Source organism: Peromyscus maniculatus, chromosome 1, assembly GCF_049852395.1.
Source record: "Peromyscus maniculatus bairdii isolate BWxNUB_F1_BW_parent chromosome 1, HU_Pman_BW_mat_3.1, whole genome shotgun sequence".
Lineage (NCBI taxonomy): Eukaryota > Metazoa > Chordata > Mammalia > Rodentia > Cricetidae > Peromyscus > Peromyscus maniculatus.
In genome coordinates, this window is record NC_134852.1 from 203301812 (window position 1) to 203321648 (window position 19837).

The following is a 19837-nucleotide window of genomic DNA, read 5'->3' on the forward strand; positions in this document are numbered from 1 at the left end:
TCATTAATTGGGTACAATAGTAGCTTGTCATCCCTGTCTCATAGATCCAAAGAGCTGTAAGTCCTAAGGACATCAGTACAAGGTCAACTGCCTCTTGGCCCCCACTTACTTCAATACCCAGAGGGCATCTGACACTTGACTCTTTTGATCATTCAGCTGGTAGAACCTTCAAACAATAAGCCTCAACTGACAGTTTGGATCTGGTTGTTGGACATTTCTCAATTGCTTAGTTTTTTTTGAAGTAGAAAAATATGCTAATAAGTATCTCAGTACTTAAAAAAATTCTACTTGTTTATATAATATTATATATATATTAATTATTAGTTTATGTGTGTGTATGTGTTTGATTCTGTATGTAGTAGGGGATGAACATGCACATGTATCCCTGTGCTGTGTGGACAACAGAGGTCAACTTACTGGATGCATCCTTGATCGCTCTCCACCTTATTTTTTAAAATAGTTTTTCACTGTACCTGGAGCTGACTTATTTGGCTAGTCTGGGTGGCTACCAAGCTCCAGTAATGCCCCTGTCTCTGCCTCTCCAGCACTGTGATGGTGGGTGTCATTTTTATTTCCTTAACTTCTTTCCCTCAGATTGGAAAACACACTCTTAATATGTTTCATCAGAGAAAAAGAAGCATACTGACATTGGGTTTTAGTGGTCTATCACCACCTTCTCCTGTGTAGTTCTCTGTATTTCCCACAGTGTAGATAGACCTTTGTCTTCTAATGCCCTCTGCCTCTCTGAGAAAAAGCTGCATGTCTCTTGTCTAATGTACAGTCTGCACTGTTTATGACAGATGCATGGTATGGACTTTTATTCTTGTGAATGCACATACACTAGAAAAAACTGTCAGGAGACATAAACTTACTGAGTCATGAACATTCTGATCAAGGTTTACTGAGTTTAAATAACGCACTAGGCACTGGGCACTTAATGTGCTAAAGAACTTTGTGATTATCAAGTCACCAAGCCAAACACCCATGCTTTCGGTGCACTGCTGAGCACTAGCCCTGACCCACCCCTCGACTGCATCTAGACAAAGCTCCATCCATCGTCTCTGGGATTACCAGATGAGATGGCAATAACCATTCAGAGACAGTGCTGTCCTGGATTCCAGAGGCTGGTGGGGGCATGACCATCTGAAATAGGCTGGTGGGAAGGGCAGAATTTAGATTAACAAGAATCAGGCACTATTTTTAAAAAAACCCAAATAAACAGTAAATAAATAGACTGTATTGGTTTACTGAGGTTTTTTTTTTTTTTAATTCAGACCAATAGCACCAAAAAACATATTTGTTCATGAGATATTCTTCCCCTAAACGATTTGTATACATTCATTTGACACAGTATTTTTTTCACACAATTTGTATGTGTGTAAAGTACAACATGCAGCCCTGAGATAAAGGTGTATATGCATAACAAATGTCTGTGTGTCCACTTATGCGCTGCTAGGGAGCTGCAGGACCATGGACAGCAAACTGTGAAACCCTTGCACCTGAGGGGAGGCTGGCTCCTGCAGATTTAGAGGCTGGGGTAAGGCCTTCTACAACACGAAGCCCAATCCCTTTCTTTTCATTAGTTCCCAGATCAGTGAGAACTATGGAATTCGAAATACATTATCACCTCAGGAAGAGCAGAAAACAACAGTCTCATTGACCAGGGAAAGAAGGCATTTCTCCTGCCTGCCAATAGACAAAGTCCATTGCATCTCTAAAGGAAACAGAACGAAATGAAAGGAAAGCATGCATATAACCAGAAACCTTCCCACCAGAAAATGAGACTTCAAGATACAGCACTGGCAGACACCAGGCTTAAACAACATAGTAATTATGGCCTAATTTATCTACATACCTCCAAAGTGAGCTCTCAGTGATGCTCCCAAGGTTATAGTCATACAGCTTTGTCAAAATGAGAATCACCTGAAGGCAGAAGAAGAAATCATGGTTAGTCTCAAACAATTACAATCTCTTAGAACTAAAATGGCCCAAGGGAGGGCTTAGGATTCCTTTAATGGGCGCTTAACATAATTGAATAAATTGTTACTGCTTTTCTGTTGCAAAGGGCTAGCAGCCTGGTACTGATCTTCTCTGGCCAGCTTCCCTGTCCACCTTTCTCAGTGACACCCCACAGCCAGTTTTGTCCCATACATGCCTGTTTTGTCCATGTATGCCTTGCCCTGGTGGACTTAATGTTTTCCAGGAAGCTTACAAAACTGTCACATATGTACACTTCAAGTTATCCCCTGAGTATATTCAGGAAATGTCAGTGCTAAAGTTCCCACCTCCCATAGCTGGGCTACATGGTCCACCATCCTTGATTCCTGAACCTCAGTATGTCCATGTGATAGCGGCAGTAGAGAGCAAGATGCTAACTCCTGGGAGCCATTACTATGAAGAGTGAAAATGGATCATGAGTACAAATTACATATAAATTAGCATGGGTATCCTCAGCACTAGCTCCATGCCTTTCTTTGTGAGTTTGATTAATTGTTTCTTTTGACTTCACAGTCAGATAGGAGCTACTACACCACAGACAGGCAAGGCAATGACATGTAACTGTAATGGAGCAGTTCTGGAACACATGATCCCTGAGACTTATAAAGTTAGGTATGGAGAGGCCTCCAAACTAGGAACAGGTTCTGGGAAAGAATGTACCCCAAACAAATTCCCCTTAGCTTCACAGCAAAAGCCCCTTTGGTTTGTTACCTGTTTCCAGCCTCACTTAGAGAAAATGGAACTATTTAGTTCATTTGTTCAGAATGCAGGAAACATTAAATGATCATCCAGAATTTTCCCTCATGCCAGAAGAGAACCCAAACAGGACAGTGAAGCTTGGGGTCTGTGTTCCAATCAGTACAAAAGCAAAACAAAACAAAAACTCAAAAAGAAAAGGGGAGTTTCAGAGACCCGAGCCTTGCTTTTCAGTGCTCCTGGTAGGCTTGTTTATCACAGCACATGGAGATGAGAGCGAGCATCACTGGTACCTGTAACCATGAATAGGCTCCACCTGATTTCATGGAGTACCCAAGCCCCAGGGCACTTGCTCCCAGCCACTGCTCTTCCTCTGCCTGTTCACTCTTTGGACAAGAGGGAGGAATGTTCGGGGCCTGTTCATTGTTCTGCTCAGGGTGGTGTGCATGGCCTAGCCCTAGAACTTTTGTCCCTGCTATAATGTTTCAACTCAGCAAAAATCCATTCACATCAATGTCCTGGGTTTTCTCTGAAGGCCTTGGGATCAATTATAGCCACAGCAAGCACACAATGTTCTAACCTTGAATTCCGAGGCAGTGGCTGCCCAAGCGTGCTAAATCCTTCCAAATTCCAGGTTACTGGCACAGTGCCTCATTTAGAAGACAGGAGCATCAATGATCCTTAACATTTCACAGAAAGCCAAGTAGGACTCCTTTCTAGGAAATGGAGAGCTATATTACCCAGAAGACCAACAGAGATCCCTGCAGACCTGTCCTCTAAGGCTGCTCTCTCCCAACCCACAGTATGAGCTGCCATCAATGATCTCTTCAAAACTCCCTTCTTCAGCAAGACATGAGCATGTGTGAGGTGTGGGGCACCCTATGGGTACATCAGATGGCATGCCTGTGGTGGGGCATATGCTTAACAGATCCTTGTGCCAATTAAGTCACTCTAAGTGCTAAATTTCAATCACAGCCAACCCAGGAATGCTGATCAGTGGCAGCAGGGTGGCTGTTTGTTTGAAGACAGAGAATGATGTTTCAACTCCACCTCACTGTGATTTTGCCAAATAGGTCCATAAATTCCCTACCAAGAAAATGGGGGTATGGGCAGAACGTATTTCTAGGTAGTTACTCTTATGACACAATGTAGCAATAAACTAAATAATGAAGTCCGATGGTTAGGGGCCATATCTCCCATTCATGTGACAAGGGACTTCAGAGGTGCTCAGGAGAAGGAGCTCTTTAACCCAGTGTGAAATGGTGTGAGCCAGCCCGCCCACACACACAGCGATTGTTTAAGAGTTTCCCAGGGCAGGCGGGCACAAAAGTGGAAATCTATTCTCTGCTTCCTCTTGCTGGGCTAGGAAAACTGAAAACGCCAGTGATACGGTCCAGCAGTTTATCAACACTGCACAGGAGAGGCGTCCTTTCTAATGTTTCTCAGCATAGCTGTTCAAACCAATCTAACCTTTTTGTTTTTAGAACCAGAGCGAGAAGAAAAGGTGAACTTCCAGCGTTCAGTGATGTGTTCAATCGATTATCTGAGGTCTCTCTTCCCTTCATTCTCACCTTTGGGTGTATGCATTACTCATCACCTCACTGCTAGACAGTTAACTGATGAGATACTATGTAGGAGCTGTTAAATTGTTTATTGGTGAGTTATTGCTCTCTTCTGATTAGTAGTGCTATTTAATAACACTCTCACATGTTAAAGGGGTCACAGACCAAATCACTGCTCCAAAGTAAGGATAAGTTGAAAAACCTAATTGTCTGCCTATCTTGGTACTATATCATCTTACAGCTTTTATATTCTCAAATGTTAAAGAAATCAACAAAACTGTGGTAAAACTTATTTAAATAATATATGACTGATCATTTATTTTCACTCCATAAATAATTTTCATGTATAGATTTTATTAGTTCAAGTATATGATATTTAACTACAAATTCAGTGGAAGCAAGAATATTGTCAGTTATGTGTGTGTCTGTGTGTGTTACATGCATGTGCTCATGAAGATGTGTGTGTATGAGAGAGGAGGTTTTACCTGCAAATATGCAATATCAAGTTTCTTGCTCTATCATTTTCCACCTAATATTTTGAGATAGGGTTTCCCACTAAAGCTGGAACTCACTGATTCTGCTGGATTGACTGGACAGTGACCTCCAGTGATGTGCTTATCTCTGCTTCCATGTGCCGAGGTTACAGATGCAAGCTACTACACCTTGTTTTGTCCTGGGTGTTGGGAATCAAAACTCAGGTCCTCATGCTTAAACAACTGGAACATTACTGATGGGACCATCTCCCTACCCTTTATGAAGGCTATTTTGACAAACACACACCTATATGAAATAATGTCTGTAAGCTTCCTATTTATTACTATATCTTGATTTCATTGTATAGTTGCCCAAATACTCCTGATTAAAACAGTAAATACTAATCCAGATGACAACTTTCTTATATTCCACTCCGATTCACGGGATATTTTCGAGTATCTATGGCTATTCAAACTATATAATAATAATAATCCAAATTGCGGGCTGATAACCTCCACTTAACAAAACATCTACACTCTCAGCATGAAGCCATATCTGGAACTTTCCACAGTAGCGAATCAGAAGTGTCCTTCCTAACCAGTCTCAGAACTGTTACCACATGAAATCTGTCTCTTGCTGTGACTCTTTTTTATCTTTCTTTCTTTTTCTTTTCTTTTTTTTTTTTTTGGTCACATTCTTGCCTTACAAAACCCTACTTTGTTCATACTTAAAGAAAATGTAGCACCCATCTACTGAGCCGTTGTGTGGCAGTCATCCATTCCTTACTAGGCTGTATGGGAAAGGGTGATGTGTTTAAGGAAATGAGCAAAGGTTTTCTGCTTAGTGTATAGATAAAGTCAGACCAGGACCCCAGTGCAGCCCTTTGTCCAGAGCCTTCCATACTCCTTATTGAATAATTCCATCAACACTGACCACTCATTCTTTTCCATAAAGATGAGAAATTATCACTGAGGACTTTGTGACAGAAAAATATCATTTCACTCCCTCAAAGCTCCAACCCTTTTCTGCTTTGTATTACAAAACAAAGCTTTTGTAGATATAAATAGAGACACTAGTATATGCATGACTATACAGACAGGTCCACTGTAAATTAGTAAAAGCCAGTAAAATACCTTTTGTACCAGTATAACTGGACAACAAACTCTTTCTGAGTTTGCTTAAAATTAATTAATTTGGAAACATTGTTGGTTAATACACAGATATTCTCCATTAGGCAAATTATTAGCCACATAACAATTTTGAATATGACAGTATTTTTTCATTGTTACCATAAAACATAATCTAGAAACAAAACTCTGAGCATTTATGGAGCCCTCAGATCAATTTCCTGGGAAAGCAATTCTGTCTGGCATGTGTTGGAAACATCTAAGTGCTAGAGAGCAGAGGATGAAAATTCATTGTTCACTGTCTAAACAGCAGCACTGGAATTTTCTGCTTCTTATCAAGGAAAGAAATAGTTTTCCCTAAGCATAAATTAAGCAATTTAACCCTACTGCAAGGAAAATAAAATGCTGTGAGTATGTCATGCATTTATCATGACATTTGGCTTGGCCACTAACCTTGATGTGCTTTCATCTGGGGGAAAATCTTAGAAAATGGGGACACACTACCATCTCTTACTCTCTGCCCCTGCACGCACTGTGCAATGCTCAACACTAAACGGAACATATGTCCTACACCCTCTCCTGTAACTTCTCTGGGATCACTGTGGAAGACTGGGTAGAAACAGTGTAGTAGTCAGAGGTGGTCTTAGCTATAAGGCAACAGTGTCTATTGAACATAGCAGAACTGTTGTGGAATACTAGTTGAAGATGTGTTACATTGTTTTTCTGCTGTGGAACATTTATTTAATGATGCAAAGATGTGTTGCATTCTTTTATGTTGCCTTTGTTTAACTCTGTGAAGCTTTGTCACTTTACCTGTACAAAACACTTGATTTGTCTAATAAAGAGTTGAACACCCAATAGCAAGGCAGGAGAAAGGATAGGCAGGGATGGCAGGCAGAGAGAATAAATAGGAGAAACCTGGGAAGTGAAGATTGAGGAGTGAGAAATAGGAGAAATCTGGGAAGAGAAGACTGAGGAGCAAGAAAAGAAGAAGGAGAGGAAGAAATCAGGGGCCAGCCACCCAGCTACATAGCAAGCCACAAAGTAAGAAGTAAAGAAAGGTATACAGAATAGAGAAAGTAAAAACCCAGAGGCAAAAAGTAGATGGGATTATTTAAGTTAAGAAAAGCTGGCTAGAAACAAGAAGACTCCGTGTATTTATTTGGGAGTTGGATGGTAGGCCCCAAAGAGTAAAGAGTAAAGAAAAACCAACAACACAGGACCCTTGCACATGTAATTCCCAGCAGTTGGAACAGCATGCACAAAATATGTCCAAACCTAAGCAAGACCAAAATCTCAACATGGAGAAGGGAGATGAGCATAAAGTTTCACCCCTAGGAAAGAAGCTATTGATAGTCACGGGCTGCTGGTAGAAGGGCAGTTTTCTCTAAGAGTAAAGCCCATGATAAGCCAACTACATGCCAGTGGAAGGCCATATATTTATAAAAAGTTGGGAAGCATATATTGGCCATGATGGTGGAGGTGGAGGGGAAAGATGACAAAGTTGGAGGGGTGGAAAAACAGGGGTGGATCTTGGAAGAGTTGGGGATAGAATGGCAAATACGATCAAAATGAGTTGTATTAAATTCTGAAAGAACTAGTATAATATTTATTAAAAATTAATAAAAAATAAAAACATCAGAAAAGAAAATGGGGATATACCTATTTATTTTTTTCAATTGCCAATAATCTGTATTCTTTTTTTCTCTCTCTTTCTCTATGGATCCAACTATGGAAACTAATCTCAAGGGAAATGAACTGTGTCTCAGGCTCCTAAAGAGTGAGCAATCTGAGCCACAAGATCCTGAAGTCTCTTTCCCAATGTTCAGTAGTTCAATATCTGAATAATGCAGATGATGGCAAGATCTTAGTCTATAAAGTAACATAATTCAGGCTTGGATAGGCAGGTGTTTCTGTAATTGTGGTACCTGAGGAGAATGTACAGAACTCAACCAAGCTAATGCTCATAATCTCTGTCTCCTGAGGTGGGCCTTTGTCTGCCTCTAGTGAGCCAGAACAGGCCTAACTTAAGATGACAGCAGGCTGGGACGAGATTGAAGTTAGTGAGCTCCCTCTCCCTCATCAGCTTCTAGTAGGCCTAGAGGCTTCTTCGCCATCCAGCTAAAAAGGCTCTCTATCTGCTTACTCTAACAGCTTGCTACAGAACATTTGGATGGATGCAAGACTGAAGCCAATACAGGGACTGAGAGCTATACAGAGTCTCAAGAGATCTGGAGTTTGAACGGCTAGATAAAAAATAGGTGTTCTGGTTTGGATTACTTTCTTTGTACTCCAAATTTAGCAAAAAGAAGCAAACTAACCATACTGCCTTCCTTTGAAATATGCATGTTCCAGATTGTGTCTTTGGTTCAGCAAGTATTTATCCAACTTTTCAACTTAGACATTTTTATTCATTGGGGGAGTTGTGAATCCTTTGAGAATCTGACCTGATAAAAATCTATGGGCATAAAATAATGAATAGAAGTTTAATGATGTCATTGATCTTTCCTGAATCCTAAGGGGGTAAGAAATCCAAGAATTAGAACTTATGTAATTTCAGGAACATAAGATCTTTGTTCAGAAGAAAGAACATTCAGCTTGAAAATTTTGCACATTTAACTTAATCAACATTCCGTGAGGTTTGCTAAAAGCTGGGAACAAAAAAAAATGTACTGTGAAGAAGCAGGAGGGGAAAGAGGGTTGTTACCAGTCCCTAGAGACTCACAACCTGGAAACCAGAAGAGAAAAAAAGTTGAAAATGCAGCAAAACACACCCCTACCTTTCAGAAAGCAAGCAAGAGAGGTGTCATCAGTGATGAACTTATAGAAGAGGAGACATTCCCTGAGTGTCTGAGTGCCTGAATATAGCAGCTTTGAATTCAAGAAAGCTTTAGCAGAAAATGCAGGTTTACCTAGTAGGAGTGCACAGAATACCAGCCAGAACTGGGAGACAGGCTTTGGCTCCTCTTGGGGATCCTTAAGCACTAGCTTGGATGTGCTCTTTACTGGAAAGGGAAAGAGTACACCAGCTTTGGAGTTCTGAGCTAGCCACAATATTCAAGAGATCGCCTTTAGCACAAAAGCCAGATCCCTACAATCCACCCAAAGGAGATTTTGTTATTTCTTATAGAAGGAAGCCCAGAGTTGGTGCAATTCCAGAAGTAACTGAGCATGTCAGTGACATCAGACCCAAGTGATGACCACTTGTCCTCTGCAACAAGACCAACCCTCTGTACCTCTTTATTTTCATATCTGCAGGCTGCCACAACACTTCCTCACTCTTAGATTTCACCATACCCAGCAGATTAAAACAGAGACTTTAGTATTCTACAATACATTTTCATTTTGTTGTTTTATTGGTTTTTAGTTACCGAACTGACTAGATTTCCATTACTCTGACAAAATGCCCAATGTGATTACTGTAATGCAGACAAATTTGGTTCTGCTCATAGGTTCCGAGGTTTCATTCCATGGTCAGTTGGTCTCACTATTATGAGGCCAGTAGCAAGGAATACTATCATGACAGTGAATTCATGGTGGAACAAAGCTGTTTATCTCATGGTAACCAGAAGTAAAAAGAGTAAAGGGGCCCACATCTCAATACTCCCTTCAGAGACAAGAACCTTGATCTGCCATCCTTCCAGCTAAGCCCCATCTCTTAAAGGCTATACCACCTTCTGCAGCAAAAAGGGCTGAGACCAAACCTGTCATATATGTGCCTTTGAGGATCCAAGCCATTAGAGAAAGGAAACCGCTTTTACCCAACTTGCTCCTAGCAAATTCCTTTTATCTTCACTGGTGAAGATAAAACTGCAAGCCCAAAGCATGGCTGTGATGGAAATTGAGCACCAGGTAGCTTTAGTTTATAGTTCTGTGGTATGAAGTGGATTCTGTCAAAAAAGAAATTAACAGGAATAGCCACTTTCTGAGTAACATCTAGGGTGATGGAAATTGAGCACCAGGTAATTTTAGTTTATAGTTCTGTGGTATGAAGTGGATTCTGCCAACAAAGAAATTAACACGAGTAGTCACTTTCTGAGTAACATCTAGGATGCAATCTTTGGTGAGTCACTTGAATGCCAAACACAACTCTCTTATCAATATCATCAATATTGAATGTTTATTCTATGTGCACACAAATTTCAATATCAGTGATATTTTAAGTTATGATCTCACTTCTTCTTGATGAGGAAATTGAGGCCCAGAAAAGCTAAGTATCCTTAATCTAAACTGGTAATTGGGGAACAGGTTTAAGATGATATTCATGGTCCTAACCACTGTGTGCATCTGTCCACTGAGTATGACCACTGGTGGAGCTAAGCGAGAATCACTGATGTGCCCTCACTGTCTGCTTTGTCAAGATAATTTATCTAACACCATGCATTGTCACACATGGTGGCATTCATAATTTCCATCTAATTTGCATGTGCTTTCCTTTACTCACTTCTAGAAAATGTATTTCTTTAATAGAATGCTATAAGATTATATCTTTATTGACTTCAAGATAATGGTATGTTAAGGTCTTTTGTTTTATTTTATTACTGTTGTGTGTGTGTCTGTGTGTTTTTGACCATGAGGATCAATGACAGGATCTTGCACATATCATATTACTTAACTACAACCCCAATGCTTTGAGTCATTTTAAACATAATTTTATCTTTAAACTTTTGGAACCCTAATTAAGTCCCCTCAGGAGTTGATCTTTCCATTTAACTTCCTGGAGAACTTGGCTGACAGCAGATCAAGGACTCCCAATGGTGAATGAACATAGTCTCTTTTGCAGATTCCAAGAGATTATTTTATGCTATCATTATCTTGGAAGATGTAAGTGAAGGTGTAATTGCACATCTTTTGACTCATCAAAAGGAATAAGGATCAATAATGGTTAAATAGCATTAAGGTGCCCCAAAGGGGACATAAAGGTTGTCACACACACACACACACACACACACACACACACACACACACACACACACACACTTAAAGGACTCAGTCAAAAGTAATCTAGCATATACAAGCACAATTAGAGAACTAAAAATAGTACAAAGAATGAACTGAATGCAAAAAGCACTTAACTTTTTTTTTCTTTTTTTTTTTTTTGCCTCTGGAAATTATTTAATTCCCAAATGACCTTCATGTTTTGTGGCAGGCCCACACGATTTAGTGTAATGTTTATCTATGTAATATCCTCTGCATGACTCTGAAATTAAGCGAGTCAAACCACTACTACATCTCCTCTAGGGAACTCAAAAGACAAGACAACCCACAGTGATACTGTGGAGACAGGGATGTGCAGCTAGCTGAATGAACACAAGCCACAGAGCAAGCCACAGCGTGTGAATAGCCCATGGGGGGAAGTGTAGAAACTTTGTCAGTAAATTTTCTGTGTTCTTTATATGAATTTGTTCCCCTGCTGAACTAGAGGTCATCTGTAGCTAAGACTTAAGGCAATAGTCCCACCCCCAACAGCTATAGAGGTATCCCAGATGGTATCACATGAGAAAAATCAGCCCTTGCTCAGGTCATACACACCCCTTCCAGCATGCTGACTAGCAAGAGAAGACTTTTAATAACTGACAATTAGAACCTACTCCTAAAACAAGATCTTTATATTTAGCAAACAAACCCAAGCTTATCAAATTTGTTTGACCTATGTTGCTTTTTCAAAGAAATCTTTCAAAACAGAACATTAATGATGTTCCCCACATTGAGGAATGACTCAAAAGCATACTTTCCCTCCAAAATCTATTGATGTTACAGTACCAAGCAAGGTAATCTGGTGGTACCTGAGCACTGCATTTCTCCCTCCTCCTCTTCTGCTATTGAAGAATGAGACATAATGTCAAAACTATATATACATGTCAAGAGAACAATGTGTGGTTGATATATTGTGCACCCTAATAAACTTACCCTGGGGGTCAGAGAACAGAACAGCCACTACATTCAACATAGGCTTAGGCAGTGGTAGCACATGCCTTTAACCTAGCATTCAGGAGGCAGAGATCGGTCTGGATCTCTGTGAGTTCAAAGCCACACTGGGAAAAGTGAGGTATGGTGACACACACCTCTAATCCTAGTAAGTTAGGGCAGGAAGCAGAAAGGTATATATAAGGAGTGAGGACCAGGAACTAGATCCTTTTAAGTTTTTAGCTTTTAGCAGCAGTTCAACTGAGATCAGCTCGGGTGAGGACTCAGAAGCTTTCAGTTTAAGGAAACAAGATAAGCTGAGGAACTGGCAAGGTGAGGTGGCTGTGGCTTGTTCTGTTTCTCTGATCTTTCAGCTATCACATCAATACCTGTCTCTGGGTTTGTTTTTATTAATAAGAATTTTTAAGATTTGTGCTACAATCATGTTAACTGCCTTATGTTCTTCTTTCTTCTCTTTGTGACTCATTCTACCCAAATGATATTCTATATAGCATCCTCTGCCTTGAGCCAAGATAAGGGAGATGCTAAAACAGATGATATTTGCCTTAAAAAAGAACCAAATATTTCCACAAGAACAAAGTAAAAAAGAATAGTGGTAAAATGAAGCAATTACACCGAATACAAAGAAAATGTATTTTTATAACAAGGTTTCTCTACACTTGGATAATAATATGGAAAATAATTAAAAGCCAAAGATATCCAAAGCCAAATCTTGAAGACATAAAGATAATTTGGTCTAAAGAACAAAGACAAACGCAGGCAAGTTAATGTACTGTTTGAGGACTGTAGTTCCTAAAAGCTGTGTGGACTAGTCTGCCCCAAACTACAAATTACACATCATGTCCTTGTTCCTCTTTTTCCTTACTGCTTAGAGGGAAGGGACATCATACTCAAAGTATCCTCCTTTATGTCAGTTCCTGCTCTTGGGGTGAGGGGAAGATGATACTCAATACACAACATGCATTTTTATGAAACTTTAAGAAATGAGTAAATTTTATAAAACTCATGCATTTTTATGAAACTTTAAGAAATGAGTAAATTTTATAAAACTCGAGTCACTTGGCACATTGGCGCAAACCAGAGAATACAGGTCATTTTATACCCAAGACCATAAGAGAATATTCCTTGAATCCTTTCTCTCTGAGAAGTAAAGAGAGACAGAGACACAGGGAGAGAGAAAGGCCAATTGCTTAAGTCAGAGGGGTATACACTGGACTTAATAGGAGAAGACAGAAGAGATGTGAGCGATGAGCATATCCTCCCAACTTCCTGATGCAACAGTCTGAGAAAGACAGATTTCCTGGTTCTTAAATCATTCTCCAAAAGAATCATACTCTAAATATTAAGCCTCCTCTTGTGTAGCTCATACACAAAGCAAACAGGCCATTAGGCAGCAAACTGCATGTTAATGATGAAGGGGCACTCTGTTCCTGTGCTTTCTGTTACTAACATTTAACACCATGGGATGCAGCAAGCTTTCCTTCTCTCCTCCCCATCTTGGTTTTACACTGTCATTCATAGTTCTAAGGAGTCAATTCTAAAAGATACAATTTTCCAAAAATAGTACAGGAAGTAAATAAAAACATGCATATTATGATGATCCAAGTATCAGAATATGAATGGCATGAGGATATTGAAATAAAAATGAAAATAATACTAGATCATATGTATATGTGAATATGCATCATATATGTATATATACATACACACATAATGCCATACTTCTATTGTACTTTTAAATGTACTTCTATTTGCTACAGAGTAAGAAAAGAAAAGCATCAAGAATAAAACATCAGAGATTAGTCAAATCAGATGAAGTCACAACAATCCCTTTCATACGGGAAAAACTGAAGGTGAGAAAGGTAGAAAACACTGCAGGCACTTGTAAACAATACTCAATACAATAGCAACTGATTTGTTCACTAGATGTTTTGTTTGCTTTTTCTGAATACATAAGGTATTGTGGGGCACAGCTGGTCTAAAAGAAAATTCCTAGATTAAAATGTCTGGCATGAAACTGAAATTTAAACAAAATCGCTTTATCTATATGAGTGTTGGCATGAGTGTATATATGTGTACTAGGTCCATGCAGTTTCCACAGAGGCCAAAGAGGGCACAGGATCCACTGGAACTGGAGTTAAAGATGGTTGAAACCAAACTAGTGGGAACTCATGCAATTTAGAACAATACATATGAAGCCTCCACAGGGCTGGACTAGGCCCTCTGCATAAGCGAGACAGTTGTGTAGCTTGATCTGCTTAAGGGGTCCTGGCAGTAGGATCAGGATCCACCTCTGATGCATCACCTGGCTTTCTGAAACCCACTGCCTATGGTGGGACACGTCACATAGGCTTGAGACACAGGGAGGGGCTTGGACTTGTCTCTATTGAATGCACCAGGCTCTGCTGACTCCCCATGGGAGGTCTTAACTTCTTGTAAGAGGAAATGAGGGGTGGGTTGGTGGGGGGGGGGGAGGAGGCTGGAAGTGTGGGAGGAGGGAAGAGGGGTGTGTGTGATTGCAAAAAATATAAATGAAAATAAGAAAGGAAACCTTATTTTTGTATTTTAATTTTGACATAAATTTTTAAGTAATTTTAACTCCTCTTTTATTTTATGGACATTTATATATTAAATAAATTTCTCAATTCCTGTCTTTTTTTAAAAAAAAAAAAAGATGATTGTGAGCTACTGTGTGGATACTGGGAAGCAATACTGAGTCCTCTGCTTTTCATTGAGGAGCTATCTCTTCAGCTCCTTAAATAACAGCTTGACATGTCAAGTAAAGTATATTAAAAAAAAAAAAACCCTCATAGAAGTGAAGCAATTCTAACATATTCTTCATCCTTTAGTCACAGAACCAAAATATATAAGATTCTAATTCTAAATTTTTATAATGGCATGGGTAATGATTGATATAAAAATTGGCATGTTTTTATTCTTTCAAAAGACACAAACCAATTTTTTTAAAAGATGGGAAAGACTACCTGAGTATGACATTTGGCAAATGATGTAAGTCATATTTTAGGAAGATCCAGCTACTGAATGAGGGATATCTAAAGGATAATCTTCATATGCTATGTGCTGATTTGGTACATAAATGAGGGGGTTGTATGCATAAGAATGGGGACAGATTTGATTTGTGACATTGGGAGAAACAGATAGGTCTATAACAGCACTATATAGCATCACTCATAGACAAGAGATTTTCTGGGGACACAGTGATAGTGTTTTAGGACTCCAAAGAAAATGATACAAAATGAAGAATAAAATGAATTCCCAGAATGAATGTTTACTTCAACAATAGTTAGACCAGAAGTGATCATAGTTCTTTAATAATTCATACTTTCTCTTCTGAAAAGCCTTCAGGAGGAATAGCAGAAGTGAGTAAATAGAAATACTCTGCTGGCAGGCAGCTTCCCTGTCCCACCTGGAACAATCTACAGCTCCCAAACTCCAGTATTCACAAAACCCTTTGCCCATGGAGACTCTGAATCTTAAACTTCATTAGCTCTACTGTAAATTCACCTTAAGACAGGATTTCCCATTCGATGCTCATTAAGCCTTTTGCAGTCCTACGCTATGAATCAGGCAACATGGACTTGAGCCCAGACTCGGCTGTAAACACCATGGCACTGACGAAGTCAATATGCCTTTTCAGGCTTGCATTTTCTCCATGGTTACATTGTGCTCACTGGGACCTCTTCCTCCTGGAAAAGCAGTCAGTGCTAAATGCCTTGATTTGATCTAATCTTCAGAGTTCTTAGTATTCATCCTGCTGAACACTCTGTGTCTTCCTTAACTCTATAATCCCCTTGTCCCCTCCAAATATCACCAATCCTTAAGTTCCATGATGATCCAACTTCACTCAAGCTTTAGAAATACCAGTTTTCAGGATACTCTGAGGACAGTGCCCAAAGCTCTACTTGCTTCTCTCGTGTCATCCTTTATGCCGCTGCCACCAGTTTTTAAAAAATGAAACATTACCACATTTTTCCATCTTTTCAAATGATTGGGGCTTTACACTAATGCTATGTTTCAAATTTTAGAAAACAGCTGACTCAGACACAATCTGGATCTTACCCTCATGTTTAAGTCAGCATCATGCCAAATCCTCTTTACTCTCTCTATTACAGGTGAACTTAAAATATCTCCTTCCTGCCCTTGAGTGTCAGTGTTTGTCAATGATCTGACAGGCCAAAGGCTTTTCTATCAGGGCTGAACTTCGAGGAATTCACAACATGTTCCAATTACATAGCAATTGCTGCAGCCAACCTCTAGAGTTGAGTGGAATTAGGAAACATCCGGTAACTGCATGACAAGACCATTGCTGTTTCATCAAATTCCAACTTCAGGACTGGTACTCCAAACGCCTAGGATTTCCTCTTGAAAGCTGAGACTGATTAAAAGATTAAATGCCAAAGATAATTCAATGACACGTATCTCTTTTGTGAGGGACAAGTGGTTGTAAAACATGTCTATGATCCCATCCAAAGGTTTATTGATTTCTCTGTCCTTTAATTCAAGAGTGTTAGCTTTCATGCACAAATCCGCAAGGTTCCTGAAGGTTGGCAGGGACACTGCCGAGAACTGTAATCATTCAGTGAGTTTCTTCTATGTAGGAAAGGACAGCCCTGTATGAATAAAGAACACATCAGGGTACAGATGTGAAATTAAATTTCAATCCGGAGTCTTTCATCTTTTTTCTATGAAATCCTCAAAGTCTCCTGCTCTGTGTAATGGGGAGAAGGCCAAAGTGTGTGCACAGTGCCCAGGTGGTGCTTTTCGGTGGTTGACAGAACTCAATTGGTAACAGAATAAACCTTGGTATCCAGGCTAAGACCTTAGTTAATTCACTTAACCTTCATCACTTCTTATTAAATACTCATTGATGACATTACAGTCCCCTTTACTATCTGAACTGTATCACCAATTCATTCAGTATTTTTGTATCTTAAACCTTTTGAGTAAGAATCTGTATTGTTATTCCTCAGCTACTCAAGACTTTGTTTCTTACTCCCTCCTTCCTTCACCTAGATTTGCTAAGTAGAACATAGCAAAAGTGGGATTTGAACTTCCACAGTCAGACTAACTTCAAATGTGTATCAGTCAAACTATGTTTGTCTTTTTGAGGAGAGAAAGGCAAGAGCTTAAAAATTTCAAAGTATACCTCCCAAACAGATCAAGCCAATCAACTGTCTCACCTATTCAGAGGGCCTGATCCAGTTGGGGGCCCGATCTCAGTCCTCATCCTCAGGGGTGCCCTTGATCTGGAGGTGGTAGGAATGGGGGGTGGGCTGGGGGGAAAGAGAGGGGGCAGGAAGGGGGAGAACAAGGGAATCTGTGGCTATTATGTAGAAATGAATAGTATTGTAAAATAAAATAAAAAAAATAAATGGTTAAAAAATAAAACAAAAAAAATTTCAAAGTATACTTGTTTTCAAACAACAAAATGCTGGACTTTGTCTCTCTCTGTGTCTCTCTGTTCTTTCTGTTCTGGTCTTTTGTTTTTTCCTTTTTGATTCAACTTAACCCCTGGCCCTCTAATGTTGATCTAACTTCTTAGGTGCACTGACCACACCATACTCTTTGTTCTGCTAAGTGCTATCAGGAATGCAAATGAAATAGATACCTGTTCTCCTAACACATTCTAGCCAGGTGGAACCCCAGGGCACAGTTTTTTTTTTTTTTGTTTGTTTGTTTTTTTTAATTTTATTTTACAATACAATTCAGTTCTACATATCAGCCACGGATTCCCTTGTTCTCCCCCCTCCCCTTCCCCCCAACCCACCCCCCATTCCCACCTCCTCCAGGGCAAAGCCTCTCTGAGGACAGAGATCAACCTGGTAGACTCAGTCCAGGCAGGTCCAGTCCCCTCCTCCCAGGACGAGCCTAGTGACCCTCCATAAGCCCCAGGTTTCAAACAGCCAACTCATGCAATAAGCACAGGACCCGGTCCCACTGCCTGGATGCCTCCCAAACAGATCAAGGCAATCAACTGTCTCACCCATTTCAGAGGGCCTGATCCAGTTGGGGGCCCCTCAGCCATTGGTTCATAGTTCATGAGTTTCCATTTGTTTGGCTATTTGTCCCTGTGCTTTATCCAACCGTGGTTTCAACAATTCTCACTCATATAAACCCTCCTCTTTCTTGCTAATTAGACCCCCGGAGTTCCACCTGGGGCCTAGCTGTGGATCTCTGCATCCAGATCCCTCAGTCGTTGGATGGGGTTTCTAGTACAACTATTAGGGTGTCTGGCCATCCCATCACCAGAGTAGGTCAGTTTGGGCTGTCTCTCGACCATTGCCAGCAGTCTATTGTGGGGGTATCTTTGTGGATTTCTGTGGGCCTCTCTAGCACTTTGCTTCTTCTTATTCTCATGTGGTCTTCATTTACCATGGTCTCCTATTCCTTGTTCTCCCTCTCTGTTCTTGATCCAGCTGGGATCTCCTGCTCCCCCAAGCTCTCTTTCCCTCGACCCTTGCCCTTCACTACCCCCACTCATGTCCAGGCTGTTCATGTAGATCTCATCCATTTCTCCATCATTGGGCGATCCCCATGTCTTTCTTGGGGTCCTGTTTTCCAGGTAGCCTCCCTGGTGATGTGAGTAGCAGTCCAGTCATCCTTGTTCCACATCTAGTATCTTCCTATGAGTGAGTATACATACCATGTTTGTCTTTCTGAGTCTGGGTTACCTCACTCAAGATGATTTTTTCTAGATCCATCCATTTGCCTGCAAACCTCATGATGTCATTGTTTTTCTCTGCTGAGTAGTATTCCATTGTGTATATGTACCACATACAGTTTTAATATGAATGATTTAGAGACTGTGAAAGTCTTCAGAACCAAGGAAATAAAGACAAAGGAACAGTCCCCAGGTAAATGTGGGTAGAGCTCTTTCAAGCTCAGCTCTTTTAACAATCTTGGAACTTTACTCACAATGTATCTTTAGATCCATTCCACAAGCTATGAATCTGAGATGTGTGCATGGGTTTGGGGCTCAGGTGGTACATATATAAACCTAGATTTTCTTGACTTCTGATATGGAAGCAGACAATGGGCTGTGTTATGAGTTCAAAGACCTTGATAGGGGTATATCTCTGCATTGCATTCTTTGTGACCTCTGTAGATATGACAGGGAACATCCCACCTCCTGCAGTGCCCATCAGCAAGCACAATCTATGGAGGAGTCCTACTTAGAAAAAAACAGTGTAAAATCTGCTGAGAATCCACAACCCAACCATCCATTTGCTCCTCTGCTAACATGAGATTTCATGCATTGAATATCACCCCTGGTCTCTGGCTCAAACACAGAGGACAATGCTTCCGGAAGGAGAGTCAAGGGAGCACCTCCATGCTGCCCTGGAAGTCAGCTGCAGAAGCAGAGAACTATGTCACCACTGCTTCTCACACTTTGTAAGCCTTCAATTCTAAATCAACATCAGTGAAATTTACAAACCCAACATTCTGTCTGCTCCTGGAAATGCAAATCTCCCAGGAAAGATCTCACTTGCTTCCTGGACCTGTGACAGGGACTTTGCCATAGTGAAAGAAAATTAAGAAGAGGAGCAGCAGGATTCTTCATGTTGAACAGGTGCACCAAGGGGTCCTTGTCCTCAGTTGGAGGGCACCAGTAAGTGGCTCACAAAGTGACTATGGGCAGAGGAAGCAGGCAGATCTGCTAGAACCTTCTACCTCTGCAGGAGGCTGTAGGGGAAAAAGAAATCTATTTTCTTGAAAATAGGACTTCTTTATGTTACCACCTTCCCTCCCCGCCCTTCTTTTAAACTGTCTAAGATTAATGTGGCAAAAATAAAATGCCCTACAGGCTGCTTATTTTGACGCTTACTACAGCACATAAAAGTAAAGAATTAGCATGGAATGAATAATTTATTTAGCTCTTTACTGTTGTTTTAAATAAATCACTTCCATGAAGGCAATGTGTATTCAAGCAATAAATCACTGTTTAGCACACTATCATGAAGAAAAGATAACAGTTGGCAGAATTATTGAATGACAGTGCCTGGCAGAGTGGCAGGTACAATATAGATAAAG

At 40.3% G+C, this 19837-nt stretch overlaps 1 protein-coding gene across 7 annotated transcripts in view; it reads right to left on the reverse strand.

The window, feature by feature from the left end:
- Sorcs1 (sortilin related VPS10 domain containing receptor 1) overlaps positions 1 to 19837 on the reverse strand; it is a 537652-nt gene that overhangs the window by 343021 nt on the left and 174794 nt on the right. For all 7 annotated transcript variants that reach the window (XM_006983296.3, XM_076563275.1, XM_006983299.4 and 4 more), the window contains exon 2: positions 1856 to 1923. In XM_006983296.3, coding sequence (XP_006983358.1) covers positions 1856 to 1923 — 68 coding nt within the window. The remainder of the gene's footprint in view (positions 1 to 1855; positions 1924 to 19837) is intronic.